This window comes from Caloenas nicobarica, chromosome 1, assembly GCF_036013445.1.
Source record: "Caloenas nicobarica isolate bCalNic1 chromosome 1, bCalNic1.hap1, whole genome shotgun sequence".
Classification (NCBI taxonomy): Eukaryota; Metazoa; Chordata; class Aves; order Columbiformes; family Columbidae; genus Caloenas; species Caloenas nicobarica.
The window spans coordinates 200,607,935-200,635,661 of NC_088245.1; the positions used below are offsets into that span (position 1 = coordinate 200,607,935).

General features: G+C 38.5%; 1 protein-coding gene across 8 annotated transcripts in view; it reads right to left on the reverse strand.

Moving 5' to 3' along the window:
* Positions 1-27,727, reverse strand: part of YAP1 (Yes1 associated transcriptional regulator) — a 90,466-nt gene that overhangs the window by 27,090 nt on the left and 35,649 nt on the right. For 4 of the 8 annotated variants that reach the window (XM_065650136.1, XM_065650120.1, XM_065650128.1 and 1 more), the window contains exons 3-4: positions 15,427-15,542; positions 6,998-7,111 (exon numbers count right to left, since the gene is read on the reverse strand). In XM_065650136.1, the coding sequence (XP_065506208.1) occupies positions 6,998-7,111; positions 15,427-15,542 (230 nt within the window). The remainder of the gene's footprint in view (positions 1-6,997; positions 7,112-15,426; positions 15,543-27,727) is intronic. The other 4 variants (XM_065650172.1, XM_065650155.1, XM_065650163.1 and 1 more) reach the window with 1 other exon arrangement.

Genomic DNA, 27,727 nt, shown 5'->3' on the forward strand with positions numbered 1-27,727 from the left:
TAGTAGTCGCTCTGTAACCTAAAATGCTGAGGTGCAATGGCTGGATTGATCGACCACCACTAAGACTCTGTAGCATCCCCAGACAGACTCCTAACACATCAGAAATTAAACTGGAATAAAATTCTGTTGCAGTTGTTCATGGATCTGACTTTTGTCTTCATAAAAGTCAATAGCAATATTTAGAAAGCATTTTCACTCCATGTGAGCCAGTTTCAGAAGAACTGAAATATTCTGGCCAGCCAGAAAAGCAAATACAAATGAGATTCAGCAGTAACATAAATAGCTATAAAAGAAACTTCTGCTCAGCGCATGTATATAAAACAAAGCATGTTCCATTCTTTAAAAATAAATCAATATTAATTTTGGAAGTCTAAACATTTTCTTAAATATTTAACTTTATTTTTAAATCTTCATACAGAATGGAACTGACAGTGTACGTCTTAGTATGACAGGAGAACTATGTAGCTCACACTGCATAGGACAGATTATAAGAAGAAACCTCAATTAATGTCATCCAAGTTTAAATTGTACCTATGAAACACTGAAGACTACAGAAAGAGCAGGACTCTGAGCTCATCAAGGCCCCATGTCTGCCCACCCAATATCTGGCAAAATACATTTAATCAAAGCTAGTCCACATTTTAGACCAAAGTTTAATCAGCAAAGACTGTACATAAGGATATTAGCTGCAAACAGTGTCACTGCTTAATCACCACATAATACTTCCTGGGTTAACTAGGCCAAAACACAAGCTTCTGTATAATTTCTTATAAAATAATACAAAAGCTTTCTTATTTTTTTCCTTCTTTTTTTTTTTTTTTTTAAATGCAGATTTCCATCAATTTATTTGGCAGGAACAAACCTGGTGTATATACACGTGCACATCTGAATTTTTTTTTAATCTGTCATAAGCCCTTTAGAAATGACTAAACAGGACTTACAAAAAACTAAAAAAAACAAAAACAAAAAAAACAACTTAAAAAACCACCAAAACAAAAAAACAGTATATTGTCAAGCAACAGAGCAAAATTGTTTTTCCTATACAGGTAACTGAAATCGAGAGTTGACATGATTGAATTCAAGGAGGAAAAAAGCTGGCGCTTTGAATTTTAGATTATATGTGATTAGATGTACAGTGTATAATTATTGTGTGTACACCTATGTTTAGATTACAGATAATGAACTATGTGTTCGAAATTATGCACCTTCAATTTTTAACATAGTATGCTCATTAACAGAGACATGCAAACCACCGTGTTAGAAGGTTATGGTAGAAAAAACAGCCCTATTAGGAACGCAGTTTTCTTTCGGTCACAGTTGTTCTAGCACAACACTGGAAGAACACGTTTTTACTGGCATAAAGACAGCATCACCAACAAATCTCCTGTCTCGAATGGGATTATTCTGAAAACAAAACAAAACCCAAAACAGGTATAAACTTACACAAACCTACTGCCCTGACAAACTCTTAATAAAAGTGGGTTTTTTCCCCTTTTTATAAGTATATAACACTCTACATAGGGCAGATAACTGCATCCTTAAACAATACTTACGGACAGATCTAACGATTTCTTCAGTGAATGCTGTACAGTAAAGAGGTGTAAATACATCCTTCTTTTGGACAAAACAAGATTTCAATTTCTGATATGACAATGATCAACTAATAAGCATTTATTGTCACTACCTTAAGGGTAGCATCCCCTATCACAAAGGGATGCTCACCAGGGAAATTTCATCTGCCTCTGCAGTTTTGCAATGAGCTCACTTTGACACAAGTCAGTGGTTCACTGAAAACTGATGCTGCTCTACCTACACGCATATCGAAATACAGAAGTCTCTTCCCCATCCTGAGTGATCTCCTGAAACTGTTCTTCCAGAAAAACAGAGACAGGTAAATGAAAAATCCAGTACCAACAGACCTTTCAGATAAGTCAAATCCGCTTGGGTTTAGAGAGCATGTAAAGAGGATATGCCATTGAATTTGCAGATCAAAACCAACTGTGATTCATGCCCTGCTTTTGTGCAAAAATGGAAGGCAGATCTGGAACTTGATGCCATCTGAAATGCCATTGTGACCAGACAAAAGGCCTGGGCTTTTTTTTGACCAAAGGCCAAAACAACCCATTTTCCAGTCTAGGGTTCTAGTTCAATCTTTTTCACAAATCTGCCTCTGGCAAGGCTCCTACAAATTAATTTGAAAGAACTCAAACTAAAGTGCTAGATAGGTACGGGATAAGAAAGTAACACTATGGAATGCTTCCTTTTCATTTCCAATACCTAAAAATTAGCAGATGCTCCGAAGCTTAAGCTTTTAAGTGCATTTCAAGCTTGTTGTAAGGTTGGCATTGTTATTGTTGTGTTTTGTTGTTGTTGTTTTTAATGGAAATAATAAATACGTTTCAACGAAGTCTACAGGTGCATTTTACTTCAGTATTTCTAAACAAGCCCTTTTCGTTATTTCAAAGGTAAAATTATCTTAACATTACAAAAAAAGGAAGCAGAAAATCCTGATGTGCATCCTCTATACTCCTACTGTTATCATCAGTTTTATTCCTTTTCCTGCTTGTGTAGTTGAAGCAGCCACTGTGCACAGAGCCCCTGTGGCACTTTCCATAACGAATGAAACCCTGTCTTGCCTTGCCTTCCCTCTCATCCAAAACTCATACAGAACTTAAAAAAAATGTTAATATAATCTCTAAGTAGGAGTCATAGAAATCAAGTCATGGCAAAGATTTCAATCTGAGGTCACGTCTTTCACTTCATATCCCATATGGCAGCTCTGACATCCGAAAGAACAGAAGGAAAAATGCCGGGCGTGTGTAACACTGGTTTGATCACTAGTAAGGAACCTGTAAAACTGAAGTCTGGAATAAAATAACAAGAAAGCTGAAACAGTATCTTGTTTTACTCCAATTCCTGCAGACAGACTTGTCTGACTACTCTAACGGAGTACTTTGGTTTAAACACAAGACTTACATTAACCCAACAGACATACAGACATCAATCGGCTGCCAGTTTCCGGTATTTTCGCACTTCAAGTCCACTGTCCCTTCCTCGAATTTAACAAATCAAGTATCCTCAAAAGGCAAGTTATTTTAAGTTGCATTTCAAAAACAAGTCATATCATCTGCAAACTTAAATAAGAGTTAAAATCCCTTTAATGGTATTTGATACAAAAGCCAATTCTTGGAAACTTGTAGCAATAAAGTTGAACAATTCCAAACTTCAATTGGTTCTAGAAAATTTAATTTTATAGCAAAAGCAGATGTTCTTCTACTCCACTAACTCCAGCCACTTAGAATGCATAGCTGACCTGTTTCCTACCCAGACAGTCTTTGACTATCAAGAAAACATATTAACTTATCTCAAAGGTTTAAGAAAACCAGTAAGATTTGTGAAGAATGACCAGGGGACAATAGCAGAAGCTGGTAAAGGATAAAACCGTTCAAAACACAAGCTCAACCTGACAGCTCAATTCTTGTAAAGAAATAAACTTCAAGAAAAAAAAATTTAAAAAGGTAATTTGAAGCCCCTTATTCCGAGGTCTGCAAAGGCACTAAGAAGGTAGGACAGCATGTTTGTACCAGATGCTCCACTAGACAAAGGATCTTGCTCACACAGGCCTAAGGATCTCCCCATTCCTTTGACCCCTGTGCATGAGAAGACCCTTCTTTCATACTTCTTTCCTAGATTTTAAAGTCTGTGAATTTTTCCAACACAAAACTATTCTAAAGTCAAATACGTAAACTTTGAGGATCAATATCTGAGGCACAACAAGACTTCACTGTCGTTTAACTTGTGTAGCTGAAGGCCTCAAAGCCACTATAAAGATGTTAGATCTGAGCTGTGGAAGAAAGTTTTTATCTTCAGCTTGGAGCACTTGGGTTTTAGACCCACTCTACTCCACAGCTGGGTATTCTAACAGGGACTCTTATCTGATGCATTAGTCTTACAGGTCTGCTCCAAGAAAGAATCCGTATTAAAAGCCTCCTTTTATTTTCTGTCTAAAAGCAAGAATGCAATACCCAAATTCCCTTTACCAGGTCAGTCAGTAGGTGTGCTGCCTAAAACAATTTCTTCAAACTGATCTTCCTTCTTCTTTCTTTTCTAGCCACATTCATGGAAAATTCCCTGCACTACTTACAAACAAACAAAAAACCAAACCAAGGTATATGCACACCTACTAGAGAAAATAAAGATGAATGCAAAGCTTCCATCTGATGAGGAACATAGAGAGACATAAGGGCTGTCTCCCTGGAAGCTGGGAAGTCAGAAGCAATAATGACAAAGACCCTTCAAACCTTCTGTTTCTGAACACTGGAACAGAAGAGTATGTTTGCACATACCATTCAACCGTTTCAATGGCTCTTCAGATTGGTGGAAGTGGCACTATCAAGGAAGAAATTAATTTCTCCTTCATTTTCAATCAACATTAGTACCACCATAATAATCAAAAGATGAATTCACATAGCATTGCTTGTGAAAGTGTTGGCAGTCAAAAGATAGTGAAACCAAGCCCTTTTATTAAAACACAGTGATAGAAAAGCATATGGTGATCCTCGGGGCGGGGGGAGAACCACAAAAAAACCCCAAACCAACAGGATTTTCAGCCTATATTAAGCACAGAAAGGTAAACTTGTGAGTCATTCACATGCTATTTAGGGGCACAGCACGTGTTTGTTGAGGATCTCCACATGATAAATAATGCAAGACTCAGTAGTTTAGCTCTGTCAAACAGATTTTCTTCTTTCCTGGAGTGACTTAAGGAGGTCACAAGTGAGAAAGCAACAGGAATAAGATTCTGTATTTTCTTGGCTCAAATGATGAAAACATAAACCACAATACAATGCGCACAATTTAAGATTTCAAGGAAAACTCCTTCAAGCTCAACAGCAGCTAACAGCTTGTCTCTATTTGCCGTCACTCTAGATCAGAAGAGTCCACATGCCTTTTTTTTTTTTTTTTTTTTTTTCCCCTGCCCCTTTCAGTTACACTTGAGCTCTTTGACTGAAAAGGTCTGGAACAGATTAAAAGTCCAACCACAAAATAAAGAGCCTTGGCGTGTACTCAAGCCTGTCTGGGATACACATACGCAGTGGGCCCAAAAAGGGAAGCTATGCAGCAAGAAACCCTTATGCAGCCTTTTTGACATTTCTAACTTCTTTCAGTTTAAATGCACAGCTTTAACAATCGATGGAACTTCAGTATGCACTGGGCACGTAGCTTTTGCCTTTACAGTTAGACCATACTGTTTACAGGAGTACAACAGTTCTGAGAAAAAAGATTCATCTCACTCATGACCTCTGCCATTTAAAGCCTTTTCCACACCTTTTTAATTCCAGCTCATCATTAGAAACTATAAAGTAATACGAAGAAAAGAAAAATACATACCCTGAAAGATTACTGAAGTAAATATAATTGACCCGCCTCTTAACTGCAAAAGGCAACGCTGGTTTTCAAAATGACTGCTTCCTTTTCAGCCTTATTCACATATTAAGTAATTGTGAGGTTGCAAATTACCCACACACTCCTCTTGCAACAGGCAAACAGGTCTGCAGCTCTGGCTGGTGCTAAAGCCAGCATGGACATCTGCCAGAGCTGACAGCCTTCAATACATGCCCCACCTTTGGGCTCAAGCTGCACAGTGGTTCAACCTGTCTACAAAATGGTGAGCGGTTTATAAACAAAGTGTGACAACCTGGTGTTCTGCGTAAGAGCAAAGACATGTTTTAAGTAGGTGCTCAAGCCTACAAACCAAAAACGCTGAAATTTCTAACAGCCATGTCAGAAAAGCAAAACAGAACAAGCGGCTGTTGAGTTCTGCAGCTCTGTGTTTACATGGCATTCATGGAGTTAATGCCTCTCCCAAAAGGGGCCCACAGTTGTTGTTAGGTCAGCCCCTGTAAAGCTTCAAAGGCTTTGTGTATCCCCTCAGCCTGACCTACTCAGTGATCTGCACACTGTTTTCATTTAGTTGCACCAAGTCCAAAACTAAAGCCTGAAAACCACAATGATCTCTTCTTTTTTTTCACTTCTACTGTTTTTTTCCATGGCTCTGGAAAAATAACTGAAATCCAAAGGAGCTGAAAATAGTAAGTTATTAGGAAAACAAATCAAGGGCAAATAAATACAGCTAATAAAGCTTTCACACACAGGTCATGGCTTTATACAGAAACTGAAGTTGTAATACCACCTTAAATACATCAGAACAATCACTTGGACAATCTAAGAAACTAGTCTGGAGTCTCTTAATATTATATGCTATTGCTATTCATAGTCACCAGTGCCAATATTTTATTGAAATGTTTGCAGCTCTGCTTTTCATATAGCTCAAAACCACTACAAAACATGAGATACCAGTTCTATTTTGTTATATTTTTACATTAGACCTTGTGATCACTGATTTAAAGTTACTATTTCTGTTTCCAATATTACATAGTCTTTACCCCACAGATAGATTATTAAAATAGAAAAAATAAAGCTAATATTTTCTCTCCATATCATTTAAAACATACAGTTTTGTCATGATCATCACTGTGACAAGCTGGAATTATAAGCTGGTATAGGTTTCAAGTGTATTTAAACAGCATTAATTATTATTTGACAATGCCTTCTTTAGGATAGTGCAAAGGAAAGTAAATATTTGTTTGGGAATTTAAAGGTTCTTCTGTTGTAAAGTTTAGCAATTTTAAAGGGAAGAGTGAGCTTGGCTGAAACTGTCTCTAGATTTCTGAACTCCACCAATTTTGGGAACTGTATGGATCACACGGCAAAATCCCAACCCCTCGCATTAGAAACTTCGGTGGCAAACACTTCTACAGGATATATGCTAATCCTGTTAATATTTTTAAAAAAATAATTATTTAAATAAGGTCTCTATAATTCAAATGAAAATATATTTTAATTGTACTACAAAAAGTTTTCAAAATATGCCTGCAAAATTAAAGCTGATTGAACTGAAGCGGATCAAAAATTCTGAAGCGAGATGAACTTTTACCAAAGCGTGGGTCAAGCCTTGGGTCTAGCCAAGATGTAGTCTTGTTCTTATGGTTTATGTAGTAAATTTCTCCATCCTGGGTCATAGCTTGTTCCCATCCATCGGGGAGTGGGCCTGCAATATAGAAGGAAGGAGTTGATGGCGGGCTCTTGTTTGCTCCAGCTGAAATTGATCTTAAAAAAATTCCAACATTTTACATATATAACAGTACATGAAACAGAAGAGTTTCAAGCTCATGTCTAACATTTCTGGGATAAGGGCAAAGAAGTGGTGGGTGGGAAATCAAAGAACAGAAAGCGCTTCCATAATTTTGATTTAGGATTTGGAGTTTAATTTTATAACTTGTTTGCATCCTTTCATATGCTTTTGACGCTTTCTTTTGCTATAGCGCTATAGTACGAAACCAGCAATAAGTCAAGCCTGCCAGGATGAAACCAGCATGAGCACCAGGAAAAAGAATAAGCGCAGAGATATTCTACCTTTCACAGGAAAGTTCATCTCGTGATGAAGGCCCAGCAGCAGCAACAAGGTAACACAAGGTACTGAAACACTCCTCTGTCTTTCACAAATGATTTAAAAAGTGACAGAACTCATTTTCTATTTATCTCACACCATAACTTTCTGTGAAAGCGTTAAAGGCTTAAGCAAGCAAAAACACAGACCTGAAGCACAGGAGGCGAACAAGCAACGAAAAAGCAAAAGGTAAGAGCAGACACAGACACGGTGCCACAGCAGCAGCGCTACGGCCCTGCGAGCAGGAGGAGGCACAGGCGGGGACACCAGCACTCGGGGAACGGTAAAAGGGAGGGAGGTGATGGTGTTCGGGACTCGAGAGCCAGTGTCTGAACACAAAGTCTTGAGCTGTGTTTCCCTCATGTTCCAAAGGGTGGCTTTTCAGAAAACCACCTTTTGTCACTATACAGTTCATAAACCACTCATTCCTATCCCTATAGGATCACGTACGCTCATCTGTATTTTGCTTAGATGGAAAACTATCCTTATAGTTACATTCATCTGATCTTACCTGGCAGATGCTTTACAAATGTACGTTTTTAAATTCTTATACTCACATAGGTATGGACTTTTAAAAATGTCTCAACTAGATACAGGAAGATCTTACTTGTATTTCTTTAGATCTAAGTAAAATCCTAAGATGATATGGCAAAAGATCCACTACAAATGTTAAGAATGTAAAAGAAATTAGAACAAGACCCGCTGCAGGAAGCCATCAAATTTCAACCTCCTCTTCTCTCTTCCTCAGCATAATACAATACCACACTACCAAAAGCCACCTGGCTGTTAGAGTTGGACTAACAGACCATTCTGTACGACGTAAGATACATTAAGTATGTGCAAACATCATAATTTCACACGAGATTCAGATATACCCCTGAAAATATGTGTGTGTATCTGATAAATGCCTGAAGTACCTACTGTATCCATGTTCAAACTACCTCAGCTCTTTGCCTGTCATTTTGTCCTAAAGTCCTGCTCCCGTTGGAGGGGGAGAGGGGGAAGGATACATTTGTTTTCTTAATCTCAGAAGATTTTCTTGGAGCAATGTCAAAAAGAGTAAAATAATCATTTGATTGCATTCCACTAATATCCCAAGGCACAACCAGGACAAGAATTTCTTGCTGTGGTCTATGAAGATCACCTGCAAACTACATTTCTAATTTAAACTCTTTCATTTTGGCTCCAAAAGCTACGCCGTTCTCTAGCAACCTCACTACTCCACCATTAGAGATACAGGTTTTCACGTGATGAAAAGCAGTGATACAACCATCGGACATTTCCTTCCCATCATTAACACTCACAATCTTTAAATACTGCATATAAGTAACAAGAGTACCTTGGCTTTTATCAGAGGCTAGTGAACAGAACAGGCAAGAAAGAGCAGCAACACTGCAAAACATTCATAAATGCTAACATATTCACACTGTAACAGGACTTTGATGCTGAAGTGAAAGCTCAAGTGCACAGAACCCTGTACTTTCTTACCATATTTAAAGACCAGCCAGCTAATCAGTGAGATGCTACTTCATAAAACTGGGGCACAGGAGCACATTGACATGCCCCACATCACCCAAGTGTAGAAGCCAGTGAAGAACCAAGAATGTTCCTTGGCTGCTCAGCCAACACCCTGGCCGCGTGGGCAGATCTTCGCTACCGTTCTCCGAGAGTCCTTCTGAGCCACACATCCCTCAGAGATGAAACTCAGCAAGAAATTCTCTTTTGAACTGCAAAGCCCAAAAACCCAGCTGGCTCTAGGAAAAACAGAACTAGCCTTGGGGTGACAGTCCTGCTGAACATTCAGTGAAGTGTATACTGGTCCAGCATGTTCCTGTGTAGTAAATAAGAAGAAAAAAAGCCTTTGAAGCAGGATGCCAGGAGCTGAGCTGTCCACCTACCTGGTAGAAGAACATGCTTATTAGATTCAGTGATCTGATGAATACTAGCTTACTAGAGACAAACCTGGGCAAGGTTCTCTTTCTAAATAAAATGCACGGCTGTGGACAGGACACACGAGCTCACCTGGCTATCACAGTAACAAGTCTTCCTTGCCAAGTGCCATTGATGGCTGCAGAAACAGAACTCTTCCCTCTAGAAACTTTTGGCGTTAATCATGATGTTGCTTTCTTCCCTGGCCAGAAAAGTGCTCTTGTGTTTCTGCTGTCACATCTATGTGTTGAAATGGTAGCTCAAAAATTGATTAGTACTGCTTTCTGTAATTCCTAGTTGGTTTTGTGAGCAGTTGTGAAACCAGAAGTCTCTCAAGTCTGATTTTGTAACTGGCTGTCCGACAAAGTCTGTGTTAGAGGTAATGGAGTAAAAATGGAAAACCATGGTGAAGAATAGCAGACACATTCACTCAGAGCATCTAGGAAAATTTCTGTGCAATTACATGTCTGTTTTCCCCAAAAAGGCTCAACAGGAACAGAATTCCCAACATTACCTTATGTTTTTAAGTGACTTAATTTATATTGCTGCTCTTCAGACCTCCTCACTAAAACTTTTTTAGTTACTGCAGCCCATGCTGTATAAAAACAGCCATGCTGGGTCCAACCAAAGTCCATTTAGCCCAAGCACCTGGCCAGGGGTGATGGACAGATCTTACTGCTGAAAGCAGTCCGTTTAGTGGCTGTCACACTCTATAAACTTTTAAATAAAGCACTGAATACACATATAGACCCAAGAAGTATGGTGGCTATGAAAAGTCACTTGGCCTCCAAGTACTTCAGGTGATTTCTTGAGCCAGATTCTCTCTACTTACTAGGTGCCAAAGAATCTCTCTTTCAAGTACTTTTGCAGTCTCTCCTTGAACCTTTGTAAACACTTAGTACCAACAATATCCCTGTGACCTGGTCTCCTACTAGTTCTGTTTGATGCCTCCTAGGTCGACTGAACACAATCACAACCATTAGCTCACAATTCTATGCAATTATCTGCATAGGGAAAAACCACCCTTCTAAGGAACTCATCATTTACTGTGGTACTTTTAAAGGCAAGGTTATCAAAAAAATTAGATTCCAATTTCCAAATGTAAGCCTTCCTTACAGAGCTACTCATAAGGCCTACCACCTCTGTAACTAAATATTTATATAATGCTGTAACTCAACATAAATACTTGTAATTTAAAAGTCTGTGTGTGTCTCTATTTGGTGCATGCCTCCATTTTTTTGAGTTTTTACTTCTCAATATATCATTTTTGCCATCAAATGCAGAGTCTTGAACGCAAAGCAGAGCTCACTGCTGGCAGCTAGAAAGCAACAGAAAGAGTAACAAATGCAAAAACATAGTACAGATTCAAGCTATGCTGGGATACAAAGTAAATCTTGCAAGTCCCTACAGTTTCTAATATTTAATTGTAAAATAAATCTAAATAGAGCTGTGTTTTATCACAGAGTTAATGCATATTAGAGGGCATCTGTATCTAGATATTGAAAGAATATACATGGACAACCTTGGAACTGGAACACCTATTTTCAACAGCAGGAATCACCTTCACATAATGCAAACAGTCATCGTTAAGAACCTTCCTGATCTTTCTCTGGGAAGATGAAATTTTTCCCTTCAATCACTGTCACTGTGATTCCAAAATTTTTAAAATAGCATCAAAGTCTACAAAATTTATCCAAAGTCATAGAATAGAATCATAGAATCATTTTGGTTGGAAGAGAACTTCAAAATCATCGAGTCCAACCATTAACCCAACTCTGGCACTCGTCTATGCATCTTTTAAACACCTCCAGAGATGGTGACTCCATCACTTCCCTGGGCAGTCCCAATGCTTCACAACCCTTTCCAAGAAGAAATTTTTCCTAATATCCCATTTAAGCCTTCCCTGGCGCAACTTGAGGTCATTTCCGCTCATTCTGTCACTTGTTATTTGGGAGAAGAGACCAACACTCTCCATGCAACAACCTCCTTTCAGGTAGTTGCAGAGAGCAAGAGTCCACCTTTATTATGTTGAATCTGCAAAACTTCCAACAAGATCCTATTAAAAAAGGGGCATTTTTTTGCCAATGAAGCAAGAAATAAGCACCACTGTCATGCTGATACTTAGAAACTCGATTTTCCTAATAGATCATAGGTAGTGTTGACTGTACACAAAGAAGGATTTATAGTATGACTGGTTACACAGAAATCTGCAACTGAAGCGACCAAGAATCTAACAGAAGAGCTAGAACTTGTTTTAGTTATTGGCATATTCCTCCCTTCTCCTCCACCCCACAAGGAGGATAAAAACCTCAACAGTTAGGAATTCAAGTGCCCATTCTCCTACCACCTTTAACATGGCACTACAGCCTTACCCTAAGAGGCAACAGAATTATACCAAGTCTACAAATTTTGACCAGGAAGCCCTATTCAAAACTTCAATGCAAGAGGGAACACGAAAGAAGACACAGACAGGTCATCTGCTCCAGAGTGAATTATCTTATATCTATGTGCAAGCAGAAGAGTTAAAGTAAGCAGAGCTGTCAAGCGTGGTTCAGGAATGGAAGTATATAAATACAGTTATTCCCCCATCTGTTATATCAACTGTAATTGTATAAAAAACAGGCATTGTTTACTTTCAAGTTTATAACTTTACCTCAGTAAGAAATGTATAGGACAGGCTCCTCAGAAGAACACCACTCTTATTACTTTTTTTTTTTTAAAGCAAGACAGAAGAACATAGTTTTCCCTGTAACACCTTTAGGGAAAAATAGTTAGAAACACACACACAAAATCAGAACAGTCAACACTGATTTTTATATATATGTTGCATATTTAGAAAAAGCAGGCTATTTTCTTTCCATTATTGATGAGAAGATGCAATCCTACTTCACAGAAGATTAACCAACAAATGATATCTGTGTCTCTCTGCATACACATGACCCAAACCATTTTAGTTGATTACATGTAGCAAGTTAAGTTCAGCAAGACTGAGAAATAAAAAGAAAAAAATCATCAAAGAACCAACACAAGCGAGGGGGAAAAAATTCCTCACTTTTCACATTCTGATGCCCTCCTGTAAAGGAGTTATGCCAACCAACACTCAAAAGAGTTCATTCACTAAATCATGCTGGGAACAGATGAAGCTGGTTCAGATGCCTATTAATTTCCTTTAAAAAACATAACTTGCAGCAAGATACCTGGATCCTCATCCAGGCATAGCTGCTTCAAGAGGTGGGATTTCTTAAGAAAAAACACCTACAAATCTCAACTTCATACTAAACTACATCCTCTCTGTGTTGTTGTTTTTTTTTTAAATAATCTTTTGACTTGCCTTCACCATTACCACACCTCCTAGTTTTGCCTTCTTCCCATTTTCCCTGGGCTTCACTTATTCTATCTATACAGAAAAGACAACAGGTTTATCTCCAATCTGCAGACAGCAGCTTTCTGTTCTCTATCTCCCTTTTTGCTTTGTTTTCCGGTTTCCAATTCAAGCTAATGGCTAGAATCCTAATTCTGGCCAAATAGCTAAACCTTCTAATGGCTTTCAACACAGGTCCTAAAAATCTCTTACATTATACCACAAAACTTCATTCACAAGCTCCTATGGCAGACTGTAATTAAATAAACTAAAAGTTGGACGCTAACTTCTGATTAAGGGCTAGAATTAATGAGCGCTATACAAGGATGAACCGTACAGAAAGGAAAACATTCTCCCTTGTGGCATTTCGGACATTTTTTTGCAAGTCAGTGACCTCCAGCTGTCACAATACACTTGGCTTTTCCCAGTATCTTTCATGAAAGGCTCTCAAAGCACTCAGGCATGTTGCATCGCCAGCAATAGTTCATGACAGCAAACTTCTGTCTTAAAGATCTCAACTTTATTTCGCTGTTCTTGAGGATGAATATCCAAATTATAACATGAAGTAGTCTTATATTTAAGACATTACCAATTGTTATTTGAGTTCCACTGTGCTGAAGCGGTACATAGGTACTTGATTTTTTCCATTTCTCTCAAAGATTCTTTACAAGGCCACCAAGGAAGCAGAACTCAGTAGTAACGAGTAACAGAACCAGATAGAAGAGACTTCAGTAAAAACAAATATACAATCATAATTTAAAGTTAATACACAAAGATTTGCCAAATCAGGTACTGGAAACAGAATCATAGCCAATAAATGCAGGGTCAGCATTACTTAATTAAAACCAAAACCAAAAAATTGTCAAATGCAAGTAAGTTAAGGACAAGCAGGTGCACCCAAAGAGCCAGTTTCAAGTCATACTACCTCAACTGATTTAAGCTTAAAAAAAGCAATGCCACAAACACATAACTCAATATACACAGGAGTTCAGATTTCTTCATGCACTTTATCAAATTCAGAGCACTACAGTGAAATTTCATCAGTAAAATTAAAAATAAATGTTCAATGAATTTGTAGTCAAACAAGTGCTTTCTCAAGTCGCAAGACAAGCCACTTAATGTCTCAACTCTATTGCATGAGTAACAATATTTATGCAGGAACACTTGCTCACACATATCAGTGAATTACATGTAAATACTTGATTTGCTTTTAAAAATAATTGCTAGATTCTTTTCGATTTTTACCCCTTACAGCTAACCAGTTTATTTTTTTTGCTAAGGACCCTTCATTTCTTTCTAAGTACACAAAATGAAACCCACTTCACTGTCAATAATTCTTCCTGTTAATTCTTGGTACAACTGAAGGTTTGAAGAGTTACGTTAAAGCACAGAATTTATGTCAATATTCATACAATAAGCACCTAGTGTTCACAGAATCACAGAATGTTAGGGATTGGAAGGGACCTCAAAAGATCATCTAGTCCAATCCCCCCGCCGGAGCAGGAACACCCAGATGAGGTTACACAGGAAGGCGTCCAGGCGGGTTTGAATGTCTGCAGAGAAGGAGACTCCACAACCTCCCTGGGCAGCCTGCTCCAGTGTTCCGTCACCCTCACTGAGAAGTTTCTTCTCAAATTTAAGTGGAACCTCTTGTGTTCCAGCTTGAATCCATTACCCCTTGTCTTACTGTTGGTTGTCACCGAGAAGAGCCTGGCTCCATCCTCGTGACACCCACCCTTTATATATTTATAAACATTAATGAGGTCACCTCTCAGTCTCCCATTCTCCAAGCTCAAGAGCCCCAGCTCCCTCAGCCTTTCCTCATAAGGGAGATGCTCCACTTCCTTAATCATCTTCGTTGCCCGTTTTAGCACAAATAAGACAAGCCAAAAGGCAAGCTAGACCAAGGGAACTGTTTCCTTTCTCCTATTCCCTGTTCTTCAGAAGAGTCTCTGCAAAAACACGTCATCTTTACTGCTGCAGGTTTCTGGGGCTGTCTTTTCAGAAAAAACTATATTGTATTTTCACATCACAGCCCGAGACCTTAATTGATTTGAACCATGGCTACTTGAACAGGACTCTCATTTGTTTCAGAATAATCCAACCTCCTGGCCTAGCCAGCAAAAAGTTTGACTAGCTTCCCCTCTAATACTGAGTCAGGAACAGCACAGTTTGGTCATGCCTGCTAATCTTTTGTATTGTCTACAGCATGAATTGCAGCATGAAACAAAGTTGTCTAAATGGACAACAAAAAGCAGCACCAGAGAATAACCTCTGTGAAATACAGGAACAGCAGACATACACAAAATACAGTCAGACTGTGACAAAATAAATAAAACATGAACTTCAGCGACAGACAGAAGGTGACGAAGCACAGGGAAGAGCGCAGCAGTCAGACTAGCGTGGCACCATATTCAGCTGCTTGCTCTCTGCACCACCGGGACAACAGAGCTCTGAAAGCACACAGCAGATTCTACAGCGCGAACAAACACACTTCACTGCTGTCCTGTTTAAACCAGGATAACGAGAAGGACAACTGTGAGATTTGGACTCCTTCTCCCCAATTAAAATATCTCGTGGTATCTTCCTTGGTGTGACTTTTTTCATAAATACAAATTTTGCTTACCTGATGCTGAGTTCATAATGTTCTGCTGCACAGAAGGACTGGTGGGAGCTGTAACGTTCATCTGGGAAAGCATGGCCTTCCTAGGATCTTGCCATGTTGTCGTTTGATCAATGTGACTAAGACAAAACAAAGCAAGAGTTAGGACAACCACGCATTCACAACAATGACCTGCTAGCACAGAAAGTTTTAACAAGAAGAGGTTAAGCCTGCCAACAACAGCCACATTCAAAACCAAGCAAGAGCTGTTTGGGTTCTTTCCAAGCATCAGGGTATGTCAGATTCTCAAACCCTTCCTCTGGCCACCACCACTTTCCCAACAAACAGCTGTAGCAATCAGAGCTGGAGCAATGGTGAGATAAGGCTCAACATGAATATCGTAATCTAGACCATAACTATGTTGTATCCTTGAACAAAATTTTCTCTTCCTTCGCTAGCTGATCAGTTACTTGGCATTTTGAAATGTGACTTCAGAGTCTTTCAGGCCAAGCCAGTTATGTCTGGAATATCAAGCACAGTCCGGTAACTTGGTATGCTGAGTTCATATTCAGCGCCTCGGAGTTGTAATGAACTGGCTAGTGAGTAATCGTTAGTCTTCCCAAACTATCTGTGCACAGACCACCACATCCTCACATTATTTCATGGACTGCTCCCCTCACCACTGACAAGTGAACCATCTCTCCATGGTAACTTAAGTAACCAGTCACTAGAGCAGTAATATCAGTGATGTGCAGCTGCCTTTCAACTTCATGTGAAAACCTGAGGGCAGCTGGACTGTCAAGGAACTCCACCAGCCCCCTGCAGAGCCTAACTACAAAACTTCGGGAGCTTAGGTTTATCTGTTTTGAAAAAAACTGGAAAGTACAACCAGCACTGTCATTCACAAAAGTATTCAATTCACTGAAAATACAAAAGTGCAATGAATGATTACTTCACCTTCTGAGTATGTGATTAGCATGTTTTGCTAATGAATAACAAATGCGGGCTAATCATAGCAAGCACCAACTCTATCGTGATGCCATTAAGCAACGCTGCTCCAAGAAGTACATGTGGACAAAAAAGAGACTACTAACACACACTGAACTTTGACAACAAAGCTTGTTATTGATTCACTTAGAAGTGGTATCAATTAAAGCTCATGTTCAAATAGTATTGTTATCAATTAGAATCCAGCTCATCACTAACTTGGTACCATTCTTTCCTTATATTAATAATCCTTAAAAAGTTACTTTTTTCTGGATTATGAGGAATGTCCATTTTCATTTACTTCAGCAGAATCACAACATTTAAAGCTGCAATATAAATTCTTCTGGTGATTTCTGTTCAAAACTATGTACTCCAACTCATACCTCTGCTTTGTATCCTGTCTTACATTGTGTTTTTTATGTATCTTGTTTGATCAACATGTATCTGTACTGAACTATCAATCACGCTGTAAATTTTCCATCTTTTTATTAGGATTAAATAATAATTGTGCAGCAATTGTTCCTAATTCACAGCTTTTTGTTTGTTTTTGTTGGTTGTTTGTTAAGTATATTTGAGTTTAGGAGCTGGTACTGTATTATTTCAGATATTCTAAAGGGATAAATAATTCAGATTGGGTCACCTCAAGACCAGCATCTTTGTGGACACTGACATCTGACCTTGTCACCCTGTTCTCTGTCAATAAGAAAGGGACCTAAATCCACACCATTAGGATATAATTCATTTGATCAGTTCAAGGAACATACTGAAGGTAAATCAGGCCTATTTTCTCCTTGAAGAAGGGAACCTAAGTTAACTAGGTCAAACACATTGACATCAGAAGAGATGAATCCTAACTTTGTTTACATATTTGCATGACCACAACATCCAAAAGCTCTGGTCATAAATTAAGACCTAATCATAGGTCGAACTGGACAAACAAAACAGAATGGTATTTTTTCCCTGCCATAAGCAACTAATTGCTATGCCTAGAAACTTACCAACAAAACCTTTGACTCCAATGAATAAAAATGGGCTCCCCTGAATTAATAAACGTTTTGACATGTTCTTTGATGTTCAAAAAGTTGGTATTTTCCCAAAAATACTAAATTCTGTAACTACCTCATTTCAAACAAGTGAGAATGAATAGATGCATATTGACATGATCATAAAATGGGGTAGTATTCTCCAACATAATCAGTTATGTAAATTATGTATCACACTCTAATCATTGAAGGGACTGTGTGTTGTATGGTAGAAGGTATCGAAGTGGCTTTTTTAAAAGGTTTTAAGTTATGTATGTTTTACCCTCTCTAAAACATGCACACAAACAATTCCAGGTCACAGAGTTACAGACACACTGTAGCAGGGTCACAAAATAGGCAGGAAAGTTATCTGTACAAAAATATAATAGTAAACAAAGCTGTACTTTGTGTGCATGTGGCAACTACTGCCAGTTTTCCCTTGTGTACAGGAAACCCCTCGTTACTAGAGTGTCAATTAAAATGGTGTCCCTGCCACATTAGTTTCCACAAGACAGCTCATTTAACACAGGTACTATTAAGCACACTGTGTCTTCGGTTCACCTCTTTTCCAGTATTCAGCTCCACTGAGAAACATGCCACATGCAGCAACACTTCTTTATTTCCTTCTTAGCCTATTTATTTACAAAACAGGGCACAACATAGTAAAGACTTCCTTATATAATATATACTGGACTATACGTAAATCTTCATACTGGAGAACTTTTTTTTTTCCCCCACTTTTCTGCTGGTCAATTTTGCAAAGCAATGAAAACAGCTAAAGATAATACAGATGTAAAAACACTGCACAGTAACGCTTCACAGACTCTGTGTTTAAAGTACAGTACCAGCATGTGCTACTCCTCCCCTCTATTTCTGATTTGTTATATTTGCTCAACTCAGTTCTGGGAACAGTGGAAACTGGGAAAACAAAACTGCACCCATGATAACACATTCATTTATTTCTATTTAACTCCTATAAAAATGCATGTAACACTATGAACTTATAAAATATCTACCTAAAGTACACATTTTTTCACTTTTGTTTTTATATTCTATTTGAATGTAGGGTAAGAAACAGAGGAAAAAAGTTGCCTCACCACATTACAGAACCGTTTTTGCAGTTAACTGTAGGAGCACACTGAAACAACGTTCGCCAGCTTTTCCAAACCTATCTGAATACGGGATAGATGAATGGACTATGGAAGAAGCAACTTTAAAAGCACCTCCAGTTCCGAGCACAGGGACAGCACTATGGATTCCTCAAGAATGCTTAAGCCTGCCCTGCAGAGTACGGCTCCCATTAACAGGGAGTTGTTAACATAAACATCTATTTTAGGCAGCAGCAGCTTCCAGCTTTTCCCCAGCTGAGTATCACTTGAGAAGTCAGCATGTTCCTTACTTTACCAACTAAACTCCAACCAGTCATCGTCTTAGAGCAAAGAGCCACAGAATAAAATTCTCAGCGTAAGCAGGCTGATGGCATTAAAATCACGCTAATCATAAGGCCAGCTCAGTAAGACAAGCTCTTTGTCACCCCTCCCTCAGCTCTGTGCTCCTGACCTACACATCCATTTCCCTCAACACCTTTCTCTTCAGCCTCCCTCACACGACAGCCCTTACACAGATCTCACCTGCTCCACGTCCTGCGTTTCTGAATGCCACATACTAAGAAATCACCCAAAACATGTCACAACAGATCAGTTCTTTTCCACAACTTCCAGATCATGCTCATCAGCTTATGGAATACAAAGCAGGCAAACCTCCACTTATACGGATGAAATGTTAAATAAATCCTAGTGCTACAAGGAGGAATATGGGTCTTCATTTTCTTCAATATCTGCAGCATGTGCACCAGGGTAACCTTCTATAAACACTATGTATTTCTCATTATCAGTTTTAGTATGGAGACAGGACATTCTCCACAGGTAGAGATCTTTCCCCCTGTTTTGAGCAGTAGTGCAGGAAAGATCTAACTGGACATCACAGGAACTCTGACACCAACACCACAATATCTTTCCCTGAACTTTTCCAGAGTAGCTGCACTACATGACAACTGCCCCAGTCCTTACACTTAGTATCTTCTATTTTACATGACTTGGGGCACATCTTGATAAAGCACTACTATCAACCTCAATTTAAAAAAAGAATAGCAAATTACATCAAATCAACGAAACCCATACCTCAGTCATGATAGTTATTACAGTACTATTAAATGAAACTTAAAGTCCACATACTTATGAAATAGAACCACAGTTCTGAATTGTGTGCATAGAACAAAATGACTAAACAGTCTTGGAATTAAAATCACCATCTCTAGAACAATCAAGGAACATAAGACTTACTACATAGAATAAATTCTGAAATCCAACATCTGGCTATCTGGTACTATCTATCACTGTTCCTTGATGTCTAGGTGACGAAAATCCTTGTAGAATCAGACAAATGTTGCATAAACTAAGGAAATCAACTTAGACTGTACCATAAGGTGCCATATATGTCTATGGTAACAGGCCTTAGAAAAACAAAGCTGGAACACCCTGAACATGCTAAATATTTCTTAGCAAACTTATGTCAATTCTCGTATCAAGAAGAGTGACTGTCCCAAGCCACACCATCCCCCAGCAAAAAGCACTTTCAAAGTGCTCTGCATTATGAAGAGAATCAAGATGCCTCTTTCCACCCACTCCAAGTTTCACAGTCATATACAAATTATTTACACATTGACAAGAACAACTCTAAAAAAAGAAAAATGTTCTCATTTTATGCATGCAAAGAGCACTTCTGTAGTTATTAAGAACTGGAATTTCTAACTGAAAGAAATCTTAATTGCCATTAAACACTATCACATGCCAGAAGATTTGTCAGATTCAATTTCTAACCTAATTTTAAAGAGCTGGTAGTTTGCAGTTGGTGGCTGGTTTTTTGTTGTTACTGTTGTTGTTGGAGGGGGAGTTGTTTATGTTTGTTTTTTAAACTACATTGGAAAAGCAGCAGGAAATCCAGAGACAAGAAGAAAAAATCGTATTTGTAACTTTTTACAGAAAACGAGCTCTAGATGCTAACAGATTAATAAAATTAAATCATTCCTAAAAGCAGAGGACTGATCTGCCTTTGCACAAGGTGTGATACACCTTCTCATTTGTACTCCCGTTGCTGCACTGAAGACATGAACTGTATTACGGAAAGCCATATCAGAAATTAGCATACCAAGGACACTCAAAAAATCACTTAAATCCTTTGAGAAAGTCTTATCTAGGAGCCCTTCAGTTTTGATATTCCGTAGTATTTATTGCAACTGCAGTGCCCCTGTTGGTAGGTATGCATTTCAAGGTTATGCTGAGGACTCCATTCATAGTAAAAAAATTCTCAGTCATTACAAAAACCTTGATGCTTTCTTCCTCTTTTTTTGCCTTTAGCATAAAGACACCTTATATATGCTGCACATCTGCTGTGGCATTTGTAGTGAGAACTTTCACAAGAAGGGATCTTCTCAGAAGAGGTATTATCATCATAAGCAGGTCAGAAATTGCCAGGTTATTTTGTTAAATGAGTGACAGAAATGTGCTATTAGGAAGCAAAAGACAGTGAATAGATACTTTAAGCTTCAGTACCAGATGAACATACTATATGAAATGTCTGCAACAACAAAAACCTCAACAAATCTCATCTACACATAAAGAATACAAACAAGGCAGAATAAATTTCCTGTTGTTTCCCTTTGCATTTGGACATGATTCTTCATAAAAGTACATTTCAAAAAAAGAGTCACAAAAGTTTAGAAAGACAAGTTGTTCTTCAGTATAAAGCATCGCCACAAAAAACTACACGAGCATCTCTCAATAAAGTAATGCTTGTGGTTTACAACGTAGACAAGCTTTATGTTTTACATCTGTGAGAAAATTTTTTCCAGTCTCTAATGAAGTTGAGATGACTAACTTGGATTTTGGTCTTCAGATTTTTGGGACTAATTTAGGAATTCACTGGAAAACCTATTTTATTAAAAGCAAAACACAAACACACACCACTGACCACATCATGACAGACCTACCAAGCTGTTGACTTGGTGTTGTACACTTCTGGTATTGGGGATGGGTAGGAAAGTCTCTGTGTAACACAAGCAAGTGCACAAGTGAAGCTAAACCTAATTATTTTCTAAACTTGGTGTGAAATTTCAACTTTTAATTATATCCCAAACATGAACTGCTCCATCAACAAGTATGTCATCTATGATTCTGTTCTACCTTAAATGACTAAGCCACAGATTCTAATCTTTCATTTTTCCTTTGTCTTCCTAACCAGCTGATTTCCTCAATCCACATAATGCATAACTTTCTGAAAAGTTTTCCCTTTTTACTTCTTTTCATCTACGAACTTTAGAGACTAGATGAATCATGACCAGAGTAAGTTTCTCCTCATAAATGCCATTACTGAATTATTTTAAAGCTATCGCCAGTACATTTTAGTACATTGGGACTTGATATATAAACTGAAAGTTACAGGTGACGTGTGGAGAAAGTATTTCTGCTCTTGAAACTACCATAAATTGTCTAAAAAAACCCAAACAAAACCACCACAAAACAAAAAACCCCAACTTCAAATTAATGTTTTTGCCAAATCTTATATAAAGTCACCCTGTGCATAGGCAGTATAAGCTACCTGCACTATATCCACCCACATATCATTCTAGCAGGCAGAGAAGAAACCAGAATATCTACTTCTGCAGAGGCTGAACCCCTACAGGAGAACCAGAAATGTGGTGGTGTGACCACAGGGCAGTTACAAAAGTGACAGCATCTACTAAAGAAGAGAGCTAGAGGGAAATCCCCGAGAAGGCTGGCAATAGCTAGGCAGCCAATGTCAGTCTAACATGGCAGGTGGGCTGGGGGACCCCACGGGTGAATTTTCCACAGTTCAGTTTAGACATGGGATGAAAGAAAAAGTTTAGAGTAGAAACAGCCTTGGCATGAACTGCTCCGATTACCACTCTCAAAAACTGGAGTGTAGCACGCAGAGATTTCTGGGGTATGGCTGATGATGCTCTTAGGATATTACCCACAATGGGGTGGGTTCAGCTTTGCCTGAAGGTAGAAGCTGTCACACTCTTTGTGTGCCCTTTTTTCTACACGATTCAGGCCATTTCAAGAACTGGAAAAGATTAAAACATGAAACCGAGCCTTCAGCTCTATGGCCCATTTTTAATTAGGTGTTGCTGACTTTAAAGTGAAGTACATTTATTTGCAAATGGTGTAACAAAGTTACAGATTTATACCTTAATAGCATTAATACATTGTTTGAGATGACACGAATTTTGATTCCAAGCAGCAATAGTAGAGAGAAAAGCCTGAAGGGCAATAAGACAGCCCTGATAGCTGATATCTGTACCCCCAGTTCAGTCCTCCATAAACACTTCCCTACGTTTGCACCACTATTAGACAAGGAGACACACTTAAAATGGCCCAAGATCTTTTAAGGACTTTTCAACTGCCTTTGTAAATAACATATCCAACAAAAGGAAAAGCTGTTGGTGACACAGCAACAAAAATCTCGTCTGCTGAGAGATGATATTCTACTCATTGCTTGGGAATGCACTGTGTTTCCACTTGTCCTCTCCATATTAACTTGCAGTATTTCCTTAGGTTTCAGGATTATTACAGCCTAATATATATAAAAGCACATAGCAGTAAAATTCATAGCCTCTCAAACTATTTCCCAAAAATATCAGAAAAACAACGTCTAAAATTCGTAGTACAGTTTGTCTCTTTAAGGACGGTCACGTTCTCCAGTCATGGCCTAATTGCTTCAAAGAAACAGAAACATAGATAAAAGTTTCTGAATACTGCTGCAATACATAATATGGTTGTATTTTTTTAATTTTCCATATTCTTTCTTCTGCTTGACAGGTCTTTATGCATCAACTATAAACAAAGCTTGTGTTGGACTACTCCATCTATGCTACTGATGATGTCCTCACCAAACCATACCCCACAGGCACACGATGACAGACAGCACGCTGGTGATGTGACAACAGCTTGCAAAAGCACACCTTGAAATCTACATGCAGCTTCAGTGTGTGTTCATGTGTTGTGCCACAGCTGCGATTTCATTAACTTTGAGAAAGAACACAAGGAAAATGTATGAGAACGGTGTGCACAAACATCCTGCTGGCCAGGTGGGAAGAGGGTCTGTCAGAGCTTTAGCCCATTAATCCAAGTCTGAAATAGAACCATATATGCTATCCTATGTAACCACAGTCTTAGGCAGCACGAATTCATTCAGCAAGTTAACGGTTTGAATCTGAACTAGAACAAAGCAGTAAGAGGAACTGAAATGCCTTAAATGTCTCTGACTAAAGTCTAATTGGTGCAGAAATAGATTTTGCACTAACAATCAGGCAAGTTCTTCTACAAATCCCTCTGGAATTTATTCCTAAAGCAGTTGCAGCGTGCGAATTGCTAAGAGCTATCAGAAATTCCAGAAAGCATGGCCCATAAAGCCGTGGACACTGACACATGAAATAATTTTTACAGATACACAAAATATAGCATTTAAGGCAACCAAAGGCAGCCTTCATTAGCACTGGCCTGCATGCAGACAGTGCACAATACATACACCAAGGACTTAATACTAAGCTTACTGTTCTGATTCTAAACATCTTGCTGGTTTGGAGTTGCAGAACAGCACTGCCCGTCTTGGCAAAGTGCTCAGAAAGGTCCCCACTCCAGAGTGTATCGTGCTGAAATGGACATAGGGCAGCAGGCAGTCGAACCACACATGCATGACTAATACATGAAGACATGATATGATGTTCAAAGGTTTGTCAGGGTATTACCACTTTTCTTATGATGTACTCTTTAAACATGTGCCATTTGTCAAAGCAGAAACAGAAATAATAACATGCTTATTTTGCATTTATAATTCCTTTTCCTCCTGACCCTCTTCCCACCCTTCACTCAAGGACCTGATCTAGAAAAACAGGGCTAGTATCACAACACTAAGAAGTATTTAAATTGATTCTCACAAATATGGTTCTTGGATTCCTCTGTGGATTTCCCAAATAAAATCATTCTTCAAGTTTCAAAAAAAAAAAAAAAAAGAGTATGAGAGCATTTTCATTTCCAGGGTTCTTTCCATTACTTTGAAAACTGTAAGAAACAGCAGTGTTGCAGAGATCAAGAAGAAAAGTTCTTGCTCTTACAGTCCTTGTACCAGTTCAATCCTTCCCCAAACTCTGTAATGGACTAAATGCTGTGATCACTTTCTATACCACCAGATTTATTTAATTTTAAGCTTGCCCTCTTGGTTCCACAGCTGCATAAGCAGCTGTATTTAATTAAAACCTCCCCATTCTCTTTACTCTGCCCCCAAAGTTGACAAGTTTGCTTCTCTGTCACTCAGCATCTTCAGAATTCACCTTTTTTTCTCTCCTTAATTTTAAATTAAAGAGATCAAGATATCTCACCAAGGAGGGCAAATCTAAAGGAAGAACTGTCTCTACTGCTATTTCACATGACACTACTGCATTTGTTTAACTTTCGCCCCTGCTTAACAAACACAGTAGACCTTCTCAAGATGCAACCATTCTGTCTTCTCTAACACTGAAGACTACACAACATTAACTTTCACATTATTAAAAGAAGGGCAGATGATTTTCAGAAGTGATGGGCCATAGAATCCTTTATCACTTTCTTGCCCTTTTATCTCTGAGATTCTATCTCGTTTCTCTCTCCCTAGTTAGCTCTTAAAAGGAGACAAAGGAAGCAAGAGAAAAATCAGATGCTTTCTTGCATGAACAGGAGCCAGGCAATTTTACAGGCCTTCTTACATACCCTGGTTTTGGTTGCCCGAAGGTTTTCAAGTCAGAGGGGCCTGCCTAAGCACGCTGCAATAAAAGCTGCTATAGCCAGCTGCCTTAGTATCTGAAGGGGGTTCCTAGCAATCCTGTTGAGTAACCCTGAGGCTAACCACCACCAAGGAAAACAAAATATTAAGATAAAAAGATGCTTGAGGTTGTTTCCTTATTGCTCTAAGTAGGAAGTCTCAGAGGGCAGTTCAGACTGGTTCCTTGAGTGTTCGGGCAATGATCACTCCCAGATGGCCTTGACAGGATGGGCTGACGCTAAGAAATCATTAGGTAGGACCTACTGGAAATGAGGGCATAGTTTTCTGCTACAAGGAATAAGTGAACCTGTTTTTCTTGCCATTAAAATCATCAATATAACTATTTTAATGTATGCTTCAGAACTGACACTTCTCACCTTAAATCAATCAGCTGTTTAGATGTTCTCAGTTCTAGTTATACGGTCTTCTCTCTCATTTGAGAGACTGTAGCTTAACCAAAAACCAAATCCTCTACCTCCTTTCCTTATACTTAAATGTTTTTTCTCTCCTCTTTTTTTCCTTTTTCACTTCCACTTCCCGTATTACAGCTTTCTTCATCCCTTTTTGACTCCTCCTTATGAACACATCTCAGGGAAAGCTTTTTACTTCTACGGTTCAGACACACACTACGTGCTGCTGAGGTTGGAGGCAATTATTCCTGTCCCTGACGACTTCGCAGATTGCCATAAAACAAAGACAAAAATCTTCCAGCAGCAAGTTGCTGCCTGAGTCAGTACTTGCGAGCAACCTGCTCAGCCAACTCTGGGCAATCTTGCACACTGTCTTTTTTCGCCAGCAAATTATTCTTTATCTCCCCCCACGCTTCAGCCCCCCGGAGACAGGTTTCCCACATTGCATTGCACCACAAGCAACAGATTTCTCAGCACCCAGATACAACACGTTGTCTAAAGGCTACGCTTTGAAAAGTTATTCTTATTTACCCATTTAACTTGGGTGGCAAAGTCAATAGAGAGTAAAAGCAGGAAGCGAGATTAAGCTACTTAGATTATATAATTTAAAATGACAACTGTAATAATTAAAGGTATAGTATACTTAAATATAATAACTATTGTATTTATTTTTTTAAAGTGACCTAAAAATGTTTTCAACCTGAGGATTTTCAGGTTCTACGTTTCTCTTCACCAGTCAGAGTTTTAAGAGCATCAGTTTAAAAAGTATTTCAGAAGCCAACCGTTACATAAATAATGCAAAGTAAACCTAATTTTGAACTCAAATTTCACTGCAAGTTTCAGAAGTTATCAAATGGAAATTCATTTCTATTTTGTTTTACAATTAAAAATTTGAGGAAGTAACAGAGAAAATTAAAGTTTGGCAGTGAAATCACCAGCGGCAAAACAAACTCTACTTTCTATAAATAAAAAATAAAGACCTATCTATTATTTAAAAGAGGTCCTAAGTTTTAATTTATTTCATTAAATCAATACAATAAATATCAATGCCCTAGCTTTTATGTACTTGATTTGCTTTCTGAGTATCTTTTGGTACAGAGGGAATTAAAAATAGTGAGTATGTGTTAAGCACAGGACTTTGTTTAAAAGCACATCACTTAAATTACTAACAGTTGTTAAAGTACAAATTTCATTTAGAGACATGTAACAGTTTAGTCTTTGTCAAAATCAGTGACTACCATGTTTTATCAATAAACATAATGAACTACTTATTTAGAAACTGCCCTACCCAGAGATATAAAACAGATCACTAAATAAAAATCACAGATCTCCGAGTTGCACTAGATTTCAGCAGATTTATAATAAGAGCTAAAGATTCCAATAAATCCTAAGTAACTTATAATTATCACCTTAACTTAGTATAAGTTAATTCAAGATTTAGAATCCCTGTAGTCTTCACCTACTACTAATCAATATCTGCCGGGGGGGGGAGGGTGTTGCTGCAGGGGGAGAAGGGGGAAGAACTTTGTATTTACTTATTGGCATACATTTTTTAAAAAACATGTCCTCATAAAAGATATGTCTAGCATTTAAAATCCAAGCTCACTAGTAGCAGGCCTCGCTGATACAATAAAGATATGAATACATCCAACCCACACAAGAGATCAGAACACAGGTCACACCAGAAGTTAGTTGTGTGTCTATTAATGGCTAACAACACCATTATAATCAAGCTCTTTCCAGTATAGTCCCTCCAGTTGAGAGACTTTCCCAACCCAACCTTTACACTTGAACAGTACGAGGTTTATTTTCCTTTCAGGAATTGAGGCCAGCTCTTAACACAGGAACTCGCTCACCCTGTTTGCTGACGATCAGTCAGCACTTCCCTGTGACCCGTCCCTTTCCTCCAGTCCCTTTCGGTTCCACGTGCTGCCATTATCAACTTCCAGCTTTTCCTTTTTTGCCTGCAAAACTCACAAACCATTTCAGAGATTCCCTTGATGGTGAAGACGCTTTTTTTCAAATCGC